We start from the raw sequence: 17,306 nt of genomic DNA, 5'->3' as shown, positions 1-17,306 counted from the left end.
AACAAAGTAAGTGTGCACAAAGTGCAGGACTCTCTAAATCAACACGAAATAAAGAGAGAACAAAATACAGCGGACCAAAACTACCACACGACAGTAAAACAATTACACACAACACCTAAACTAACACAAGGAACTAAATAGGGTGCCTAATGAGACTAAACACTAAACAGGTGTGACAAACAGACAAAACCAATCAAACATGAAACATCGAACGGTGGCAGCTAGTACTCCGGAGACGACGACCGCCGAAGCCTGCCCGAACAAGGAGGAGGGGCCGCCTCGGCCGAAACCGTGACAGTACCCCCCCCTTGACGCGCGGCTCCAGCCGTGCGCCGCCCCCGGCCTCGGGGACGACCAGGAGGACGCGGAGCAGGGCGCGTAGGATGACCACGATGGAATTCGGTCAGAAGGGACGGGTCCAGGATGTCCCTCCTCGGCACCCAGCACCGCTCCTCCGGGCCGTACCCCTCCCACTCCACGAGATATTGGAGACCCCCCATCCGGCGTCTCGAATCTAGGATGGCCCGAACAGTGTACGCCGGAGCCCCCTCGATGTCCAACGGGGGCGGAGGAGTCTCTTCTATCTCAAAGTCCTGGAGTGGACCAGCTACCACCGGCCTGAGGAGAGACACATGGAACGAGGAGTTAATATTTTTGTAATCAATGGGCAGTTGTAACCTGTAACACACCTCGTTCAATCTCCTCAGGACTTTAAAAGGCCCCACAAACCGCCGACCCAGCTTCCGGCAGGGCAGGCGGAGGGGCAGGTTTCTGGTTGAGAGCCAGACTCGATCTCCAGGTGCGTACACTGGCCCCTCACTGCGGTGGAGGTCGGCGCTCGTCTTCTGTCGACGGATGGCTCGCTGCAGATGGACGTGTGCAGCGTTCCACGTCTCCTCCGAGCGCCGCACCCACTCATCCACAGCAGGGGCCTCGATCTGGCTCTCATGCCAAGGTGCCAGAACCGGCTGGTACCCTAACACACACTGGAAAGGGGTTAGTTTAGTGGAGGAGTGGCGGAGAGAGTTCTGTGCCATCTCGGCCCAGGGCACATATCTCGCCCACTCCTCCGGCCGGCCCTGACAATATGACCTCAGAAACCTACCCACATCCTGGTTGACACGTTCGACCTGCCCATTACTCTCCGGGTGGTAACCCGAGGTAAGGCTCACCGAAACCCCCAACTGTTCCATAAACGCTCTCCAGACTCTGGAGGTAAACTGGGGGCCTCGATCAGACACTATATCCTCGGGTACCCCGTAATGCCGGAAGACGTGAGTAAATAGAGCCTCAGCGGTCTGTAGGGCAGTAGGAAGACCCGGCATGGGAAGGAGACGACAGGCCTTCGAGAACCGATCCACAACGACCAGGATGGTGGTATTCCCCTGTGAGGAGGGAAGGTCGGTAACAAAATCCACCGAGAGGTGAGACCAGGGTCGTTGTGGAACGGGCAGGGGTTGTAATTTACCCCTGGGCAAGTGTCTGGGCGCCTTACACTGGGCACACACTGAGCAGGAGGAGACATAAATCCTCACATCCCTGGCTAACGTTGGCCACCAGTACTTTGTACTAAGGCAGTGCACTGTCCGGCCAATACCTGGATGTCCAGAGGAGGGTGACGTGTGAGCCCAATAAATAAGCCGATCCCGGACCTCGAGCGGGACGTACGTCCGACCCACCGGACACTGTGGAGGGCTAGGGTCGGTGCGTAATGCCCGCTCGATCTCCGCATCGACCTCCCATTCCACCGGTGCAACCAGACAAGACTCAGGTAGTATGGGAGTGGGTTCCACGCACCTCTCCTCTGTGTCATACCGCCGAGACAGGGCATCTGCCTTCCCGTTCTGGGACCCAGGGATGTAAGTGATCTTAAACACAAACCGGGCGAGAAACATAGTCCATCGAGCCTGGCGAGGATTCAGTCTCCTAGCTGCCCGAATGTATTCCAGGTTACGGTGGTCAGTCAGAATAAGAAAAGGGTGTTGAGCCCCCTCAAGCCAATGCCTCCACACCTTTAGGGCCTGTACTACGGCTAACAGCTCCCTGTCCCCTATGTCATAATTCCGCTCCGCCGGACTGAGCTTCTTAGAATAAAAAGCACAGGGGCGGAGTTTAGGTGGTGTGCCGGACCGTTGTGAAAGAACAGCCCCGATACCGGCTTCAGACGCGTCTACCTCTACTTGGAATGGTAAAGTGGGATCCGGGTGCGCCAGCACTGGAGCCGAGGTAAACAGGTCCTTCAGTCTCCCAAAAGCCCTGTCCGCCTCAGCTGACCACCGCAAGCGCACAGGACCCCCCTTCAGAAGGGACGTTATGGGAGCTGCCACCTGTCCAAAACCCCGGATAAACCTCCGGTAGTAATTCGCAAAACCCAAGAACTGCTGCACCTCTTTAACCGTAGTTGGGGTTTGCCAATTACGCACGGCAGACACACGGTCAACCTCCATTCTCACCCCTGATGCAGACAACTGATAACCCAAAAAGGAGACTGACTCCTGAAAGAACAGACATTTCTCGGCTTTGACATACAGGTCATGCTCCAACAATCTCCTCAATACCCTGCGCACCAGGGCTACATGCTCGGCCCGAGTAGAACTGTACACCAGAATATCGTCTATGTACACCACTACTCCCTGCGCCTGCATGTCCCGGAAAATCTCATCTACAAAAGATTGGAAGACTGATGGAGCATTCATTAACCCGTATGGCATGACGAGATACTCGTAATGACCGGAGGTAGTACTAAATGCTGTCTTCCACTGATCGCCCTCTCTAATGCGCACCAAGTTATATGCGCTCCTGAGGTCCAATTTTGTGAAGAACCGTGCCCCGTGTAAGGACTCCGTCATGGTCGCAATCAGCGGGAGTGGATAACTATATTTTACAGTCACCTGATTGAGACCGCGGTAATCAATACACGGACGCAAACCTCCATCCTTTTTCTTCACAAAAAAGAAGCTCGAGGACGCGGGAGAAGTGGAGGGCCGTATGTATCCCTGTCTCAGAGACTCGGCAATGTATGTCTCCATTGCCCTCTTCTCCTCCTGTGACAAAGGATACACATGGCTCCGCGGGAGCGCAGCTCCTGCCTGGAGGTCTATCGCACAATCCCCCTGTCTATGAGGTGGCAACCGTGCCGCTCTTGTCTTGCTAAACACGAGTGCCAAATCCTCATACTCAGGTGGAATGTGCAGTGCTGGCATCTGGTTCGGACTCTCCACCGAGGTCGCCCCTACGGAAACACCCAGACATAGCCCCTCACACTGAGCAGACCACCCTTTAAGAGCCTTCTCTCGCCACGAAATCGTAGGATCATGGGTAATCAACCAGGGAAGCCCCAGTACCACCGGATACGCAGGAGAGTCGATCAGATAGAGTTGAATCGTCTCCTCATGACCCCCCTGCGTCTTCATCCTAAGTGGCGCCGTGACCTCCCTAATCAACCCAGATCCTAACGGACGACTATCTAGGGCATGTACAGGGAAAGGATTATCAACCGGAAGGAGGGGAATCCCTAACTCAACACAGAATTTACGATCTACAAAATTCCCAGCTGCGCCTGAATCTACTAGCGCCTTATGCTGGGAACGAGGTGCAACCTGTGGAAAACAAACAGGTATAGTTATGTGTACGACAGAAAGCTCTGGGTAAGTGGGGCGCCTACTCACCTGGGAGGACTCCCCAATGTGTGACCTGCCGTCTCCCTCACCAGGGGACCCTCCCCAGCACCTAGCCGCGGTGTGCCCTCCACGGCCACAGTTGGTGCAGGGGACAGCCCCCCTCGGGCTCCTTCTTCTCCCCCCTCTAGCGCCAGCACCTCCGAGCTCCATCGGGCTCGGCTCGGAGGCGCTGGAGGGTGGAATGGGCGACCCCCACCTGGGACGTCCGCGGGTAGCGAGCAGGGTGTCCAGCCGAATGGCCATGTCCACCAACTGGTCAAATGAGAGTGTAGTATCCCTGCACGCCAACTCTCTGCGGACGTCCTCCCGGAGGCTGCAACGAAAGTGGTCTATGAGGGCCCGCTCATTCCACCCTGCATCTGCCGCTAGAGTCCGGAATTCCAGCGCAAACTCTTGAGCGCTCCTCATCCCCTGCCGGAGGTAGAATAGACGCTCCCCCGCCGCCTTCCCCTCCGGTGGATGGTCGAAGACCGCACGGAAGCGGCGGGAGAACTCCGCATAGGTGATAGTGGCGGCGTCTATTCTCCTCCATTCGCCGTTGGCCCACTCCAACGCCTTGCCGGTGAGACAGGAGATGAGGGCGGAAACGCTCTCGTGTCCCGAGGGCGCCGGGTGTACGGTGGCAAGGTAGAGTTCCACTTGTAACAGGAACCCCTGACACCCGGCAGCGGTGCCGTCGTACGCCCTCGGGAGCGAGAGCCGAATCCCACTGGGTTCCGGTTGTTGGACGGGCGGGCTGACCGATGGTGATGGTGCGGTAGGTGGAGGTGTGGGTACATCGCTGATCTCCCATCGATGGAGAATGTTCATCACCCGGTCCAGGGCGTGCCCGATTTGGTTGATCCGATCTTCTTGACCACGAAAGCGCTCCTCCATGTTGTCGGTGGGTGTGGGTGCTCCTGCTGATTCCATGAGATGGTGTGTAATTCTGTCAAGAGTGGAGTGTAGTGGGATGTGGAATCACACGCAGGACACAGAGATATAAATCCAAAGGTCTTTAGTGAAGTCCGTAGAAACACGCCAACAACGGCCACAGGCCACAGGCGAAATAAACGCACACTAAACTGAACAAAGTAAGTGTGCACAAAGTGCAGGACTCTCTAAATCAACACGAAATAAAGAGAGAACAAAATACAGCGGACCAAAACTACCACACGACAGTAAAACAATTACACACAACACCTAAACTAACACAAGGAACTAAATAGGGTGCCTAATGAGACTAAACACTAAACAGGTGTGACAAACAGACAAAACCAATCAAACATGAAACATCGAACGGTGGCAGCTAGTACTCCGGAGACGACGACCGCCGAAGCCTGCCCGAACAAGGAGGAGGGGCCGCCTCGGCCGAAACCGTGACATACACACAAGCAACATTTGAATTACTCTTTCATATCACCAGCAACAAACTGATGGGCTTTATCTAAAACACTGCAGTCTTTGTGTTTCTATTTTTATTGTCATTTTATTGTCATTGTCTTCTGTAAAACTCAAAAGTAGAATTTCTGCAGTAATCAAACAGTATTTACAAAAACGTTTTTACAAAAAAACAAACATTCTTACAGAAATTCTTAACATCAAATTTAGCAACAAAACAAAAGTAAAAAAACAAAACAATTACAGGATAAATTGCTATTGGGGGAAAAAACATATACTTGTTTTGTGTGTGTGTGCGTGTGTGTGTGCGTGTGTGTGGTGGGGGGCGGGGGGTCTTATGGATCACGCCTTCTGTTCGGATCTGGCCACAAGACCTCGTCAACATCACAGGCGATGTCCTCGCGGGCTAGGCATCGGGGAAAATATCGCCTTGTGTGCCGAATCCACCCTTGGATTGATCCCACCTCAATGTCTCCACATGCCTCTTCCATTGCTTGCAGAAGAGTCATGCGGGCATGTGGTTGCCATTCATATACTTTCCACTGCCACGCTGAAAATAATTCCTTGATTGCATTTAGAAAGGGGCTGTAAGGGGGCAGGTATAAAACTGTGAAATTATTATGGTTGTTGAACCAATCTCGGACCAGAGCAGCCCGGTGGAAACTAACATTATCCCAGATGACAACAAACCTGGGCTGCTGTGGTCTGTCCTGCACAACTGCATGTAGTGCATCTAGAAATGCAATGATCTGTCCTGTATTGTAGGGACCTAAAGTGGCATGATGATGCAGGACTCCTTGGACACTAATTGCAGCACACAAGGTGATATATCCCCCACGCTGCCCAGGGACATTTACAACAGCCCTTTGTCCAACTACGTTACGGCCAGATTGAAGCCTGCCTCATCCACGTAGATGAACTCATGCGGCAGTTCGGCGGCATCAAACTCCAGAACTGTCTGTAACAGAAAATATTGAATAGTGTTACTGAAAACACATACAGTAACTACAATGTCTATATTTTCACACAAGTAGGGGCTGGGTTGGTTGAGTATAGACAAAAACTACAAGCTACAGGCAGGGCAGGTGGCAGCATAAACCCTCATTCCCACATCACAATATATAGTATGTAAAGTAAAGTGACACATACCTGCACATAATCATGGTGCAGATCCTTGACCCTGACACTGTTCCTCTCAAATGGCACCCTGTACAGCTGCTTCATTCTGAAGTTATGTTTCTGTAGGATGCGACTTAGTGTAGAAATGCTGACCCTGTTGATATTGTTGAATTCATTTCCATTTGCAATTATGCGTTGTTGCAACTCACGAAGTCGGATTGCATTATTTTCTCGCACCATTTCAATGATGGCAAGCTCTTGCTGTTGAGTGAAGAGCCGTTCCCTTCCACCTTGAGGAGGTCGTCCAAACATTCTGTAGAAAATGCCACCACAAGATGTCATTGGTTAGGTAATTTTTCACATACTGTACTTTCAAACTGTACACAGTACTGCAACATCACAATGGTATTCCTTTACATATACAGTACTTCACAGCACTACCCATTTTTGTATAGTATAGTTAGTACAGTAATACTGTAATATGATACAGAATCATGTGACACATACAGTAGGTACAGTCTGGAGTAGAAACTTGAAGATATACCTGTTCTCCAGTCGGAATGTCCTTATTATCGATGCTACTGTGTAGCGACTGAGGTTAGGGTGGACTCTTTGCCCAGCCTCCCTCATGGACAGGCCATGATTTATCACATGGTCCACCAGAGTAGCCCTGATGTCATCTGATGCACGTCTCCGCACTGGTCCTCGTCCTCTTCCACGTCCTCTTCCACATCCGATTCCTCTCTCTCTTTGTCCTCCTCTTACTCTGACTCTCATTGCCTCCATGCTTGCAAAGTTCTAAAAATGGCTTACCTGAGGCCTGTTTGTAGTGCTAAAGCTCAGACTGATTGGTGTTCTGTTTTCTGTGCAAGTGTTTTCAGGTGTGTATGTAAGTTCATACAATTGCCAGATGAGTTTTGCATTTTGAACAGAGTGTTTTCCCAATGATAACAGGTGATTTCGTTTTTGAACAAAGTGTCTAATGTAAGAAAACGTGTGTAGTGTTTCGCAATAAGTGTGTTACAGAATTGCAAACAAAGTGCAAAGTTGACATTGTGTTTAAGCTATGGTTACACTGTGTTTAAGGTATGCTACAAGAAGTTTAGGTATTGAGGCTTTGGTCAAAGCATTCGGTTTCAGTGTGTAAGCAATGGGCAAAAACTGTAATGTAACCTTGTGGGTGATCCAAACACATTCTCATTGAAAGCAAGTCTAAGAAGCGATATATCTGTTCTATGTGCGCTATTTCTATGCTTCCCATTCTTAAGTTTAGTTTTTGCGTCTTTTCCTATCTGTTTTGTACACCAGTTTCAAACAGCTGAAAATACAAGATATTTCACAGCGGTTTAGATGGTACAATGATTGCTTGTTTTGTCCCATAAACTGAAATTAGGCAAACTATTCAACTTTGAGCAATCAGGAAATAGCAGAGAGATTTCTGCATATTGCTCCTTTTAAATAAATTATACAAATACAATTTAGTAAAGCTAACAAATGTTTGAGTCGTAATAATGACACAATGATCATCGCTCTGAGGTCATGTCGACATAAAATGGTCGCCTTGCTGCACAGTTTTAAGTGGAACTGGGATGCGACTGACGTTTCTAGGGGTTCTATATTCTATAGTCATAGTTCCACAGAGCTACTGTTCCACTTTCACATGATACAACCTGCTGAGCAGGCTCTTCTATTTACAGCCTGTACTGGGGCAACTCCAACAGGTCATGCTGCTGAAACAAAGAAATAAACGTAGAAAAAGGAAAACAAACATTTGATAGTGCTTGTGGCTTTTTAGTGTAGGTTTGTCTGGGGGTTAATGGACACAGTGGCAGATAAAGAGTGGCGTATATGAGATTTCTAGAAAATTGAGAGAGAGAGAGAGAGAGAGAGAGAGAGAGAGAGAGAGAGAGAGAGAGAGAGAGAGAGAGAGAGAGAGAGAGAGAGAGAGAGAGAGAGAGAGAGACAGCGTGTGTGTGTGAGAGAGAGAGAGAGAGAGAGAGAGAGAGAGAGAGAGAGAGAGACAGAGAGAGACAGAGACAGCGTGTGTGTGTGAGAGAGAGAGAGAGAGAGAGAGAGAGAGAGAGCACACAGGTGATTTAACTGCTGCCTGCTACACACACCACACAGGTGAGAGAGAATACCCGTTGAAAGGAAAGAGCCAACACTTCCATTGACACTTCCAACACTCCCTATTTCACCTTTCTCTCTCTCTCTCTTCCCCCTCTCTTACTCTTTCTGCCCTTCTCTCCACACATTTCTATCTTTATTTCCCCTTTAGCTGTGTGTCTCAGTCACTTTCTGAGGGCAGGCCAGGTTCTATAGTGGGAGATAGTATAGTAGCTGGTGTAGTGTGAGCTCCTTGACAGAGCTCTCTAAGTCTTTCCCAGACCCAATTTGCGGGCCTGTCTCTTCCCATAGTGATTGAGGGCCTGGGCTTGTCAGCCAGGGGGTCCCTCAGGGATCTGTGACGCACCCGTCCTCTTTATCAGACCTGGCTGTTGCAGTCAAGGAGGATTTAGTTAACCGTGAGGTAATACACTCCGCAAAGAGAGTGTATATGTGTGTGTGTGTGTGTGTGTGTGTGTGTGTGTGTGTGTGTGTGCATGCTTCTGTGTGTGTATTTGTGTATTTGCGCATGTGTGAGATATGAAGGCATCCTTTATGTGAGTGTGTATTAGGGATGTGTATGACTGTATGTGTGTGTAGCAGGCTGCAGTTAAATCACCTGTGTGGTGTGTGTGTGTCTGTGTGTGTGAGCCCTTGTAGCTCACTCCAGTCCGCAGTACCCTCCAGAGGAATGAGTGAGTCACGTCCGACGCCAGCACAAGTGGGAAGGCTAATTGTATTTTAATTATGCTGCCATCAAACACACGACTCAGACAGCTGCTTTCCCCCTCATATCCCCCCTTTACACACACACACACACACACACACACACACACACACACACACCCCAGCGAGGGACCACATATCCACATAGCTGTTCATGAAACCAATGGAGTGCAACCGACCTAACATTTCCCCTCTTCTCCTCCTATCACAGCTCCCCCATCGCCGAGTGACCTTCTCCACGGCCAATCAGGCTCAAGACCTGCAGGACCCCTCCCAGCACAGCTACTACGACAGCGGATTGGAGGAGTCGGAGACCCCCAGCTCCAAATCGTCATCAGGGCCCCGCATTGGGCCCCTGGCCCTGCCTGAGGACCACTACGAGAGGACCACCCCGGACGGCAGTATCGGAGAGATGGAGCACCCGGAGAACGGTAAGAACAGGTGGCGTTTCCCCCCTCTCTTCCTCTTTCCCCCCTCCTCTTCATCAATTCATCCTTTCTGGAGTGGGCCCTCTACTGTGCACATATGGACCTGAAGATTGAACACACTGACACATATGGACCTGAAGATTGAACACACTGACACATATGGACCTTAAGATTGAACACACTGACATATATGGACCTGAAGATTGAACACACTGACACATATAAAAGCAATGGGAGTATGACAAGACATGACATTGGTAGATAGACGATAGTAAATGGACCTCTGACAAGACATCTACAATAGTTATGGCATATAGTGGATAATATAGTCCAATCAACAGTAAATGACTGACGTGATTAACATTAAAATGAGCATGCCTTGTATCTATAGCTAGACTTTCTGTGTATTTTATCAATGTGTGCTACACCTACAGTATATACTTTCTAGTGTAATGTGTTATCCTTGAAATATCTCCCAATGCATTTTGAGACAGTATAGTTCCACACACTGAAGCGCAGACACAACCCCAACACACAGACACTCTCACACACTGTAAACATTCACACACGGGTAACACACATGGGTAGAGTGATCAGAATGGAAAAGGAGATAGAGAGAGAGAAAGAGACTGGTAAAAGTGTGTGTTTGTATCAGACACACACAGCCAGTGTTACGGTGAGAGAGACGATCCCCGGCCCAAATGGCAAAGCTGTCCTTACTCATCAGAGAGTATTGTGGGCTGCAGGGAGGGGAAACAGGGAGACTCTTTCTCTCTCTCTCTCTTTCTCTGTACCTGCGTAGGTCGCACGTATGCCATCTGTAAACACAATTACTCACGGCTGCACTCAGACGACCAGAGGCTAGAGTCACCACCCTGCCCAGCGAAAAGGTAAAAGGAGAGAAAAGGCAAGAGGATAAAATAAAAGGAAGAAAATGGTTCTTCCCTGGTTGGAATGATGTGAGGGTGGGTGGCGGAGGGAGGGAAGAGGTGGAGGAAGCACGAAGATTCCTCATGCTGAAGGGGTTTCAAGTTAGGAAGAAAGTGGTGGGGGAGGGATCTTCCACTGGGATGGTCAAACTTGTTTTGGCTGCAGGTATTTTCCCAAGGAAGAGTGCACATCTGTTCGGGTCTGTTCGTGTGAATGTGTGTGTGACTGTGACTGTGTGGTGTGCCTGTTCGCTTGACAGCAATTACACACAGACTTATCGACACACTGTCCTTACCAACTGTCTGTGAGCACAGAACCATAACTAGATATCTTTCTATGTGTCTTTCTATGTGCTGATTTGCATACTGAACAAAGCTGCCGTCTAAAGCCTTACTCACACTGCACTTACACACGTATAACCACACACACGTATAAGCACCCGGAAAGCATATAATCTACTCGTTTATCCTCCACACACACACAAACTCCCCTCAGCTCACTGTGTCCCCCCGCTGGCCCACCTGTCGCTAGCCTAACAAAGACCCCGCATGTGTAAATTGACCCTTATAGAGGTGGTCCGTCTTCAGCCGAGCGAGTCCAGAACAGTCCCTGAACCAGCAGACCTCCCCCCGCGTCGGAATAGCACTGTATTGTGTTCACGGATCACACGCTGGCACAATGGAGCTAAGAATAGGAGGCAGAGATGTTAAAATAAAAGCCCCCCCTCCCGCAGCATCGCCCCAGATGTCTATAACAGAGCCCAGCCAGGAAGAACAGGCCCCAGCTATAAATACACTCCATCTCTCTCCAACAACCTTCTACTCTACTCTACATAGGCCTTCTAATAGGAGCTATGATGGTTGTCTTGGAGCTATATGGTACAAATCAAATCAAACTTTATTTGTCACGTGCACCGAATACAACAGGTGTAGACCTTACCGTGAAATGCTTACTTACAAGCCCTTAACCAACAATGAAGTTCAATAATTAGAGCTAAGAAAATATTTACTTAATAAACTAAAGTAAAAAATTAAATAAAAAGTAACACAATAAAATAACAATAACGAGGCTATATAAAGGAGGTACCGGTACCGAGTCAATGTGCAGGGGTACAGGTTAGTCAAGGTAATTTGTACAGTACTGTATGTAATGAGCGACGGGCTGACCCTGTAAAACAACACATTTCACTGCACATATCCGGTGTATGTGACAATAAAACATATTTATTTTTTATTTTATATTTGGTGGGAGAGTGAGTGAATGGGTGAGAATGTGACTGAGGTTTGGGGTGAAGGAGGGAGGAAGAGGCTCTTTCCTCACTTTGTTTGAGTAAGTTACTCCTCTGCGGTGCATATCTTGCTTTGTCAGTGTTCCAACTGTATAAAAGGATGATATCACAACATTATTGTGTTATTATTTCCACACACACACACACAATTGATTTGACATGATTTGGAAAGGCACACACCTGTCTATATAAGATCCCACAGTTGACAGTGCATGTCAGCGCAAAAACCAAGCCATGAGGTCGAAGGATATTCCGGCTGTCCGTCCTGTCTCCCTGTAGCGCTGTCTTAGGCGTCTCACAGTACGGACATTGCAATTTATTGCCCTGGCCACATCTGCAGTCCTCATGCCTCCTTGCAACATGCCTAAGGCACGTTAACGCAGATGAGCAGGGACCCTGGGCATCTTTCTTTTGGTGTTTTTCAGAGTCAGTAGAAAGGCCTCTTTAGTGTCCTAAGTTTTCATAACTGTGACCTTAATTGCCTATCGTCTGTAAGCTGTTAGTGTCTTATCGACCGTTCCACAGGTGCATGTTCATTAATTGTTTATGGTTCATTGAACAAGCATGGGAAACAGTGTTTAAACCCTTTACAATGAAGATCTGTGTCACGTTCGTTCATGAACGGGTCAGACCAAGGCGCAGCGTGATATGCATACATGTTTATTTGACTTATAAACACAACGACAAAACAAGAAATGAAACGTGAAGTCCAAGGTACACAAACAACATACCTAACACGGAACAAGATCCCACAACTCAATAGTGCCCATAGGCTGCCTAAGTATGATCCCCAATCAGAGACAACGAACGACAGCTGCCTCTGATTGGGAACCACACCGGCCAACATAGAAATACACATACTAGAAAACCAACATAGAAATACACAACATAGAACATACACACCCTGACTCAACATATACGAGTCCCCTGAGTCAGGGCGTGACAGTACCCCCCCCCCCCCCCCCCCAAAGGTGCGGACTCCGACCGCGCAACATAAACATAACAGGGTAGGGGCCGGGTGGGCATTCCGCCTCGGAGGCGGGTCCGGCTCCGGGCGTGACGACCTCTTACTCTCCGCCTCCCTGTTGCGCCCCTGGTCTGGTCAGGACCTCGGTGCGCTGCTTCCCCTCTCCTTCCTCCCACGAAGTACCAAGCCCTGTCTGGACCCTGGTGTGGGAGACCCCGAACCTGGAGAGGGGCTGACGTCTGGGTCTGGACTGGAACCGCTGATTGGAGCTGGACCCGACGACGGTGGAGCGAACTGCTCTGGCTCCGGAGTGGAGCCACTGACCGGAGCTGGATCAGGCACCGGTGGAGCGGACTGCTCTGGCTCCGGAGTGGAGCCGCTGACCAGAGCTGGACTGGACCCCGGTGGAGCGGATTGCTCTGGCTCCGGAGTGGAGCAGCTGCCCGGAGCTGAACTGGGCACCGGTGGAGCGGGCTGCTCTGGCTCCGGAGTGGATCCGCTAACCGGAGCTGGACTGGACCCCAGTGGAGCGGATTGCTCTGGCTCCGGAGTGGAGCAGCTAACCGGAGCTGGATCAGGCACCGGTGGAGCGGACTGCTCTGGCTCCGGAGTGGAGCAGCTGACCGGTGCCGGACCAGGCACCGGTGGAACAGGCACGGGCCGTGCCGGACTGGACACACGCACCACTGGTCTGGTGTGAGGAGCAGGCACGGGCCGGACCGGACTAGGAACACGCACCACTGGCTTGATGCGAGGAGCAGGAACGGGCCGGGCCGGGCAGGCGACGCGCACTACTGGCTTGGTGCGAGGAGCAGGAACAGGCCGGGCCGGACTGGCGACGCGCACCACTGGCTTGATGCGAGGAGCAGGAACGGGCCGGGCCGGCGACCGGGCTGGCGATGCGCACCACTGGCTTGGTGCGAGGAGCAGGAACAGGCCGGGCCGGGCTGGCGACGCGCACCACTTTCTTAGTGCGGGGAGTAGGAACGGGCCGGACCGGACTGGCGACATGCACCACTTGCTTAGTGCGGGGAGCAGGAACGGGCCGGACCGGACTGGCGACACGCACCACTTTCTTAGTGCGGGGAGCAGGAACGGAACGGACTGGTGACACGCACCACTTGCTTAGTGCGGGGAGAAGGAACGGGCCAGACCGGACTGGCGACACGCACCACTTCCTTCTGCTGCCTAACCAGCTCCTCTCGCCGTGCCTCTACACTTTCCTTCTCCCTTTTAGCCTCCTGTAGCCTCGTCATCCACCCCGTGTGCCCACCCCCAAAATGTTCTTGGGGTTGCCTCTCGGGTCTCCGTCGTCCAAGGCGCAGCGTGATATGCATACATGTTTATTTGACTTATAAACACAACGACAAAACAAGAACCGAAACGTGAAGTCCAAGGTACACAAACAACATACCTAACACGGAACAAGATCCCACAACTCAATAGTGCCCATAGGCTGCCTAAGAATGATCCCCAATCAGAGACAACGAACGACAGCTGCCTCTGATTGGGAACCACACCGGCCAACATAGAAATACACATACTAGAAAACCAACATAGAAATACACAACATAGAACATACACACCCTGACTCAACATATACGAGTCCCCTGAGTCAGGGCGTGACAATCTGTGAAGTTATTTGGATTTTTACAAATTATCTTTGAAAGACAGGGTCCTGAATCTCAATTATAAAATATATTTTGATTTGTTTAACACTTGTTTGGTTACTACATGATTCCATATGTGTTAGTTCATAGCTTTGATGTCTTCACTATTATTCTACAATGTAGAAAATAGTAAAAATAAAGAAAAACCCTTGAATGATTAGGTGTGTCCAAACTTTTGACTGGTACTGTATATCTTGAAAACTTGATTTCTGGCATGCAAAACAGTTTGGGACTAAATCAACAATGGACTAATAAAACAGAGACCAGCCCAATAGCCAGCTAACAAGACCATCACTGTACAACATCCCCAATGTCCCTGGTCTGTGTCCAGACACTATCCACAGCCTGTTATTCTCCTCTCTCTGGTCATCCAGCAGTCCCCCTATAAATGGGTTCCTCTTAGCAAGATAATGGAGAGTAATTCCATTACCCTGGGCCTGGATCCCTTGTGTGTTTCCTGCAGACCCCCTCCTCACCCTCCTAATGTGCTCATTTCCTCCTTCTAATAGGGATGGGTGTCTGTGGAGCCCCTGGGAAAATGAGGGAGAAAGAGTACAGGTGTAGGATCTTAATTTGATGCTGAGGATTTTCCTGCACAACAGGAAACGCATCAGCAATCGTGTATTCAAGGTCTAAAAAGGCTTCTAAATATGTACATTCATTATAATCCACATCATAATTCACATTTCGTGTTGCTGTAGGATTATTTTCCTGCTGTGGCAAACTGGCTCAAATTAAGATCCTGCATCTGTAGGAGAGGAGAGGGAGGGAGGGAGAAAGGATATAGGGTTTGGTGCGATGAGATAGGGTTCTATGATGATGGTGATGATGGTGGTGATGATGATGGTGATGATAATGATGGTGGTGATGATGATGATGATGATCACGATGATGATGATTTCATATGAACCACTATTTCTTCACTTTGACCATGATGATGAGTATGGTGATGGTGGTGATGATGATGGTGGTGATGATGATGATGATGATGAGTATGGTGATGGTGGTAAAGATGATGATGATGATGATGATGAGTATGGTGATGGTGGTAAAGATGATGATGAATATGATGGTGTTGATGATGATGATGATATGAACCACTATTTCTTCACTTTGACAATGATGATGAGTATGATGATGATCATGGTGATTGTTAAACACCCCTTCACTTCCTGTGGGCCATGCTTAGAAAACATGTCCAGTACAACACGGAGTATCAACCCTGCTGTCTCAATCACATCACATCTCAATCTTCCCCAGCATAAAGTAGAAATGCATTTAGAGCATGCAGGGAAGAGGGCAAACGGCCATTGAGGTAATTAGGTTATATTTGGGAGTAGCCTCATGCATTATCGAAGGGGAGGGCTGGTTGCTGAGTGTCTGTCTGGGCTGCTGTGGTTAGGGATGATTATAAGGCTGCTCAGCGCTCCCCTTTTGGTATGGAGACGATGCAGCCCTCTTTTGCGACGTGGGGCGGAGTGTCTGTGAACTCAGATGGTGCAGATGGTCCTCTGTGATATGCATAGCCATTCTTTCAGACACACGATCCTCAGAGAGAGAGAGAGAGAGAGAGAGAGAGAGAGAGAGAGAGAGAGAGAGAGAGAGAGAGAGAGAGAGAGAGAGAGAGAGAGAGAGAGAGAGAGAGAGAGAGAGAGAGAGAGATGCACCATAGTAGGAGGAGGATCAGAGACACTGCTGGGTTTCTGACTGGCGGGAGGGGATGAGAAGGAAAGAAGTGGAGCGGGAGAGGATGAGAGAGACCAATTATTTTCTTTATATTCAGTTGATGGGCAATGCTTTTGACATGCATCTGTGCATATGCACGTGTGTGTGTGCTGTATTCATACAGTATACCAGCCCATCCCTATCCTAAAGCCCTGCCCCTGTCTCCCAAGCCTGCAGCCTTATCTCATGATTGCATCAGCCATACAGTAATGGGTCCGACAAATACGCACACAAACAAACATGCATACTTACAAATGATGTCGGAGGGAGAGAGACGGGGAGAGAGAGATGGAGGAAGATAAGGGAAAACATCTCAACCCTTTGAACATCTTTGCAGTTGTCAGGGTCTGTATCCGAGCACTACTTAAGCGTGTCTCGTGTGATGAGGACGTCACGTAAAATGCCCATTACGCTCTCGTTTGCAGACCAAATAGCCAAAAAGCCTCCCGCAGCCCGCCTCGCTCTGCCTCCCTCCTTCCAACTTCCTCCCTCCTCCACCCATCCCAGTCGAACCAACACACATCGAGGAAAATCAACTCCATCATTTGTTTCAAATGAAACAAACAGCAACATTTTTCCGTAACGGTATATAACATCCAATCTGTCCCCAAAAGATTCAATCATCAGCCTTATTTAAGATTGTAAAACACAGGAAATTGTTTTGACAGTCCCAAGAAAACGGGCCAAATAAGCACAGATGGAAGTAGATTATTTATTATATTTGTCGTCAGGAGATAGGAAATTATGCTTCACTAGAACAGCTGGGCCTTTTAGCCTATAAGTATCTGCCAGAGAACGCTGTGGGGCACCCCCTTTAGCATACACATCAGAATCATCTTCTGCATTGTTATCAACCTAAATCAAATTATTGATTTTTAATGGAATATCTACGTAGGCATACAGAGGCCCATTATCAGCAACCATCAGTCCTGTGTTCCAATGGCACGTTGTGTTTGCTAATCCAAGTTTAGCATTTTAAAAGGCTAATTGATCATTAGAAAATCCTTTTGCAATTATGTTAGCACAGCTGAAAACTGTTGTGCTGATTAAAGAAGCAATAAAACTGGCCTTCTTGAGACTAGTTGAATATCTGGAGCATCAGCAATTGTGGGTTGGGTTACAGGCTCAAAATGGCCAGAAACAAATAACTTTCTTCTGAAACTCGTCAGTCCATTCTTGTTCTGAGAAATGAAGGCTATTCCATGCGATAAATCGCCAAGAAACACGTAGCCTGTTTTTGCTGCTTTTACTATAAAAACACCACAATGTAATACATTTTATTTGTAG

General features: G+C 49.2%; 1 protein-coding gene across 2 annotated transcripts in view; it reads left to right on the top strand.

The window, feature by feature from the left end:
* LOC311107900 (protocadherin-1-like) overlaps positions 1 to 17,306 on the top strand; it is a 305,681-nt gene that overhangs the window by 189,864 nt on the left and 98,511 nt on the right. Inside the window, exons 4-5 of one of the 2 annotated variants that reach the window (XM_084150496.1) lie at positions 9,223 to 9,442; positions 10,242 to 10,364. In XM_084150496.1, the coding sequence (XP_084006622.1) occupies positions 9,223 to 9,442; positions 10,242 to 10,333 (312 nt within the window). In that variant the 3' untranslated portion in view covers positions 10,334 to 10,364. Of the gene's footprint in view, positions 1 to 9,222; positions 9,443 to 10,241; positions 10,365 to 17,306 lie in introns of those variants that run through there. The other variant, XM_084150495.1, reaches the window with a different exon arrangement.

The sequence above is a fragment of the Coregonus lavaretus genome, assembly GCF_964263955.1.
Source record: "Coregonus lavaretus genome assembly, chromosome: 32".
Taxonomy (NCBI): Eukaryota; Metazoa; Chordata; class Actinopteri; order Salmoniformes; family Salmonidae; genus Coregonus; species Coregonus lavaretus.
The sequence above is the reverse complement of the archived record's forward strand: the minus strand, read 5'-3'. Positions and strand labels throughout refer to the sequence as shown.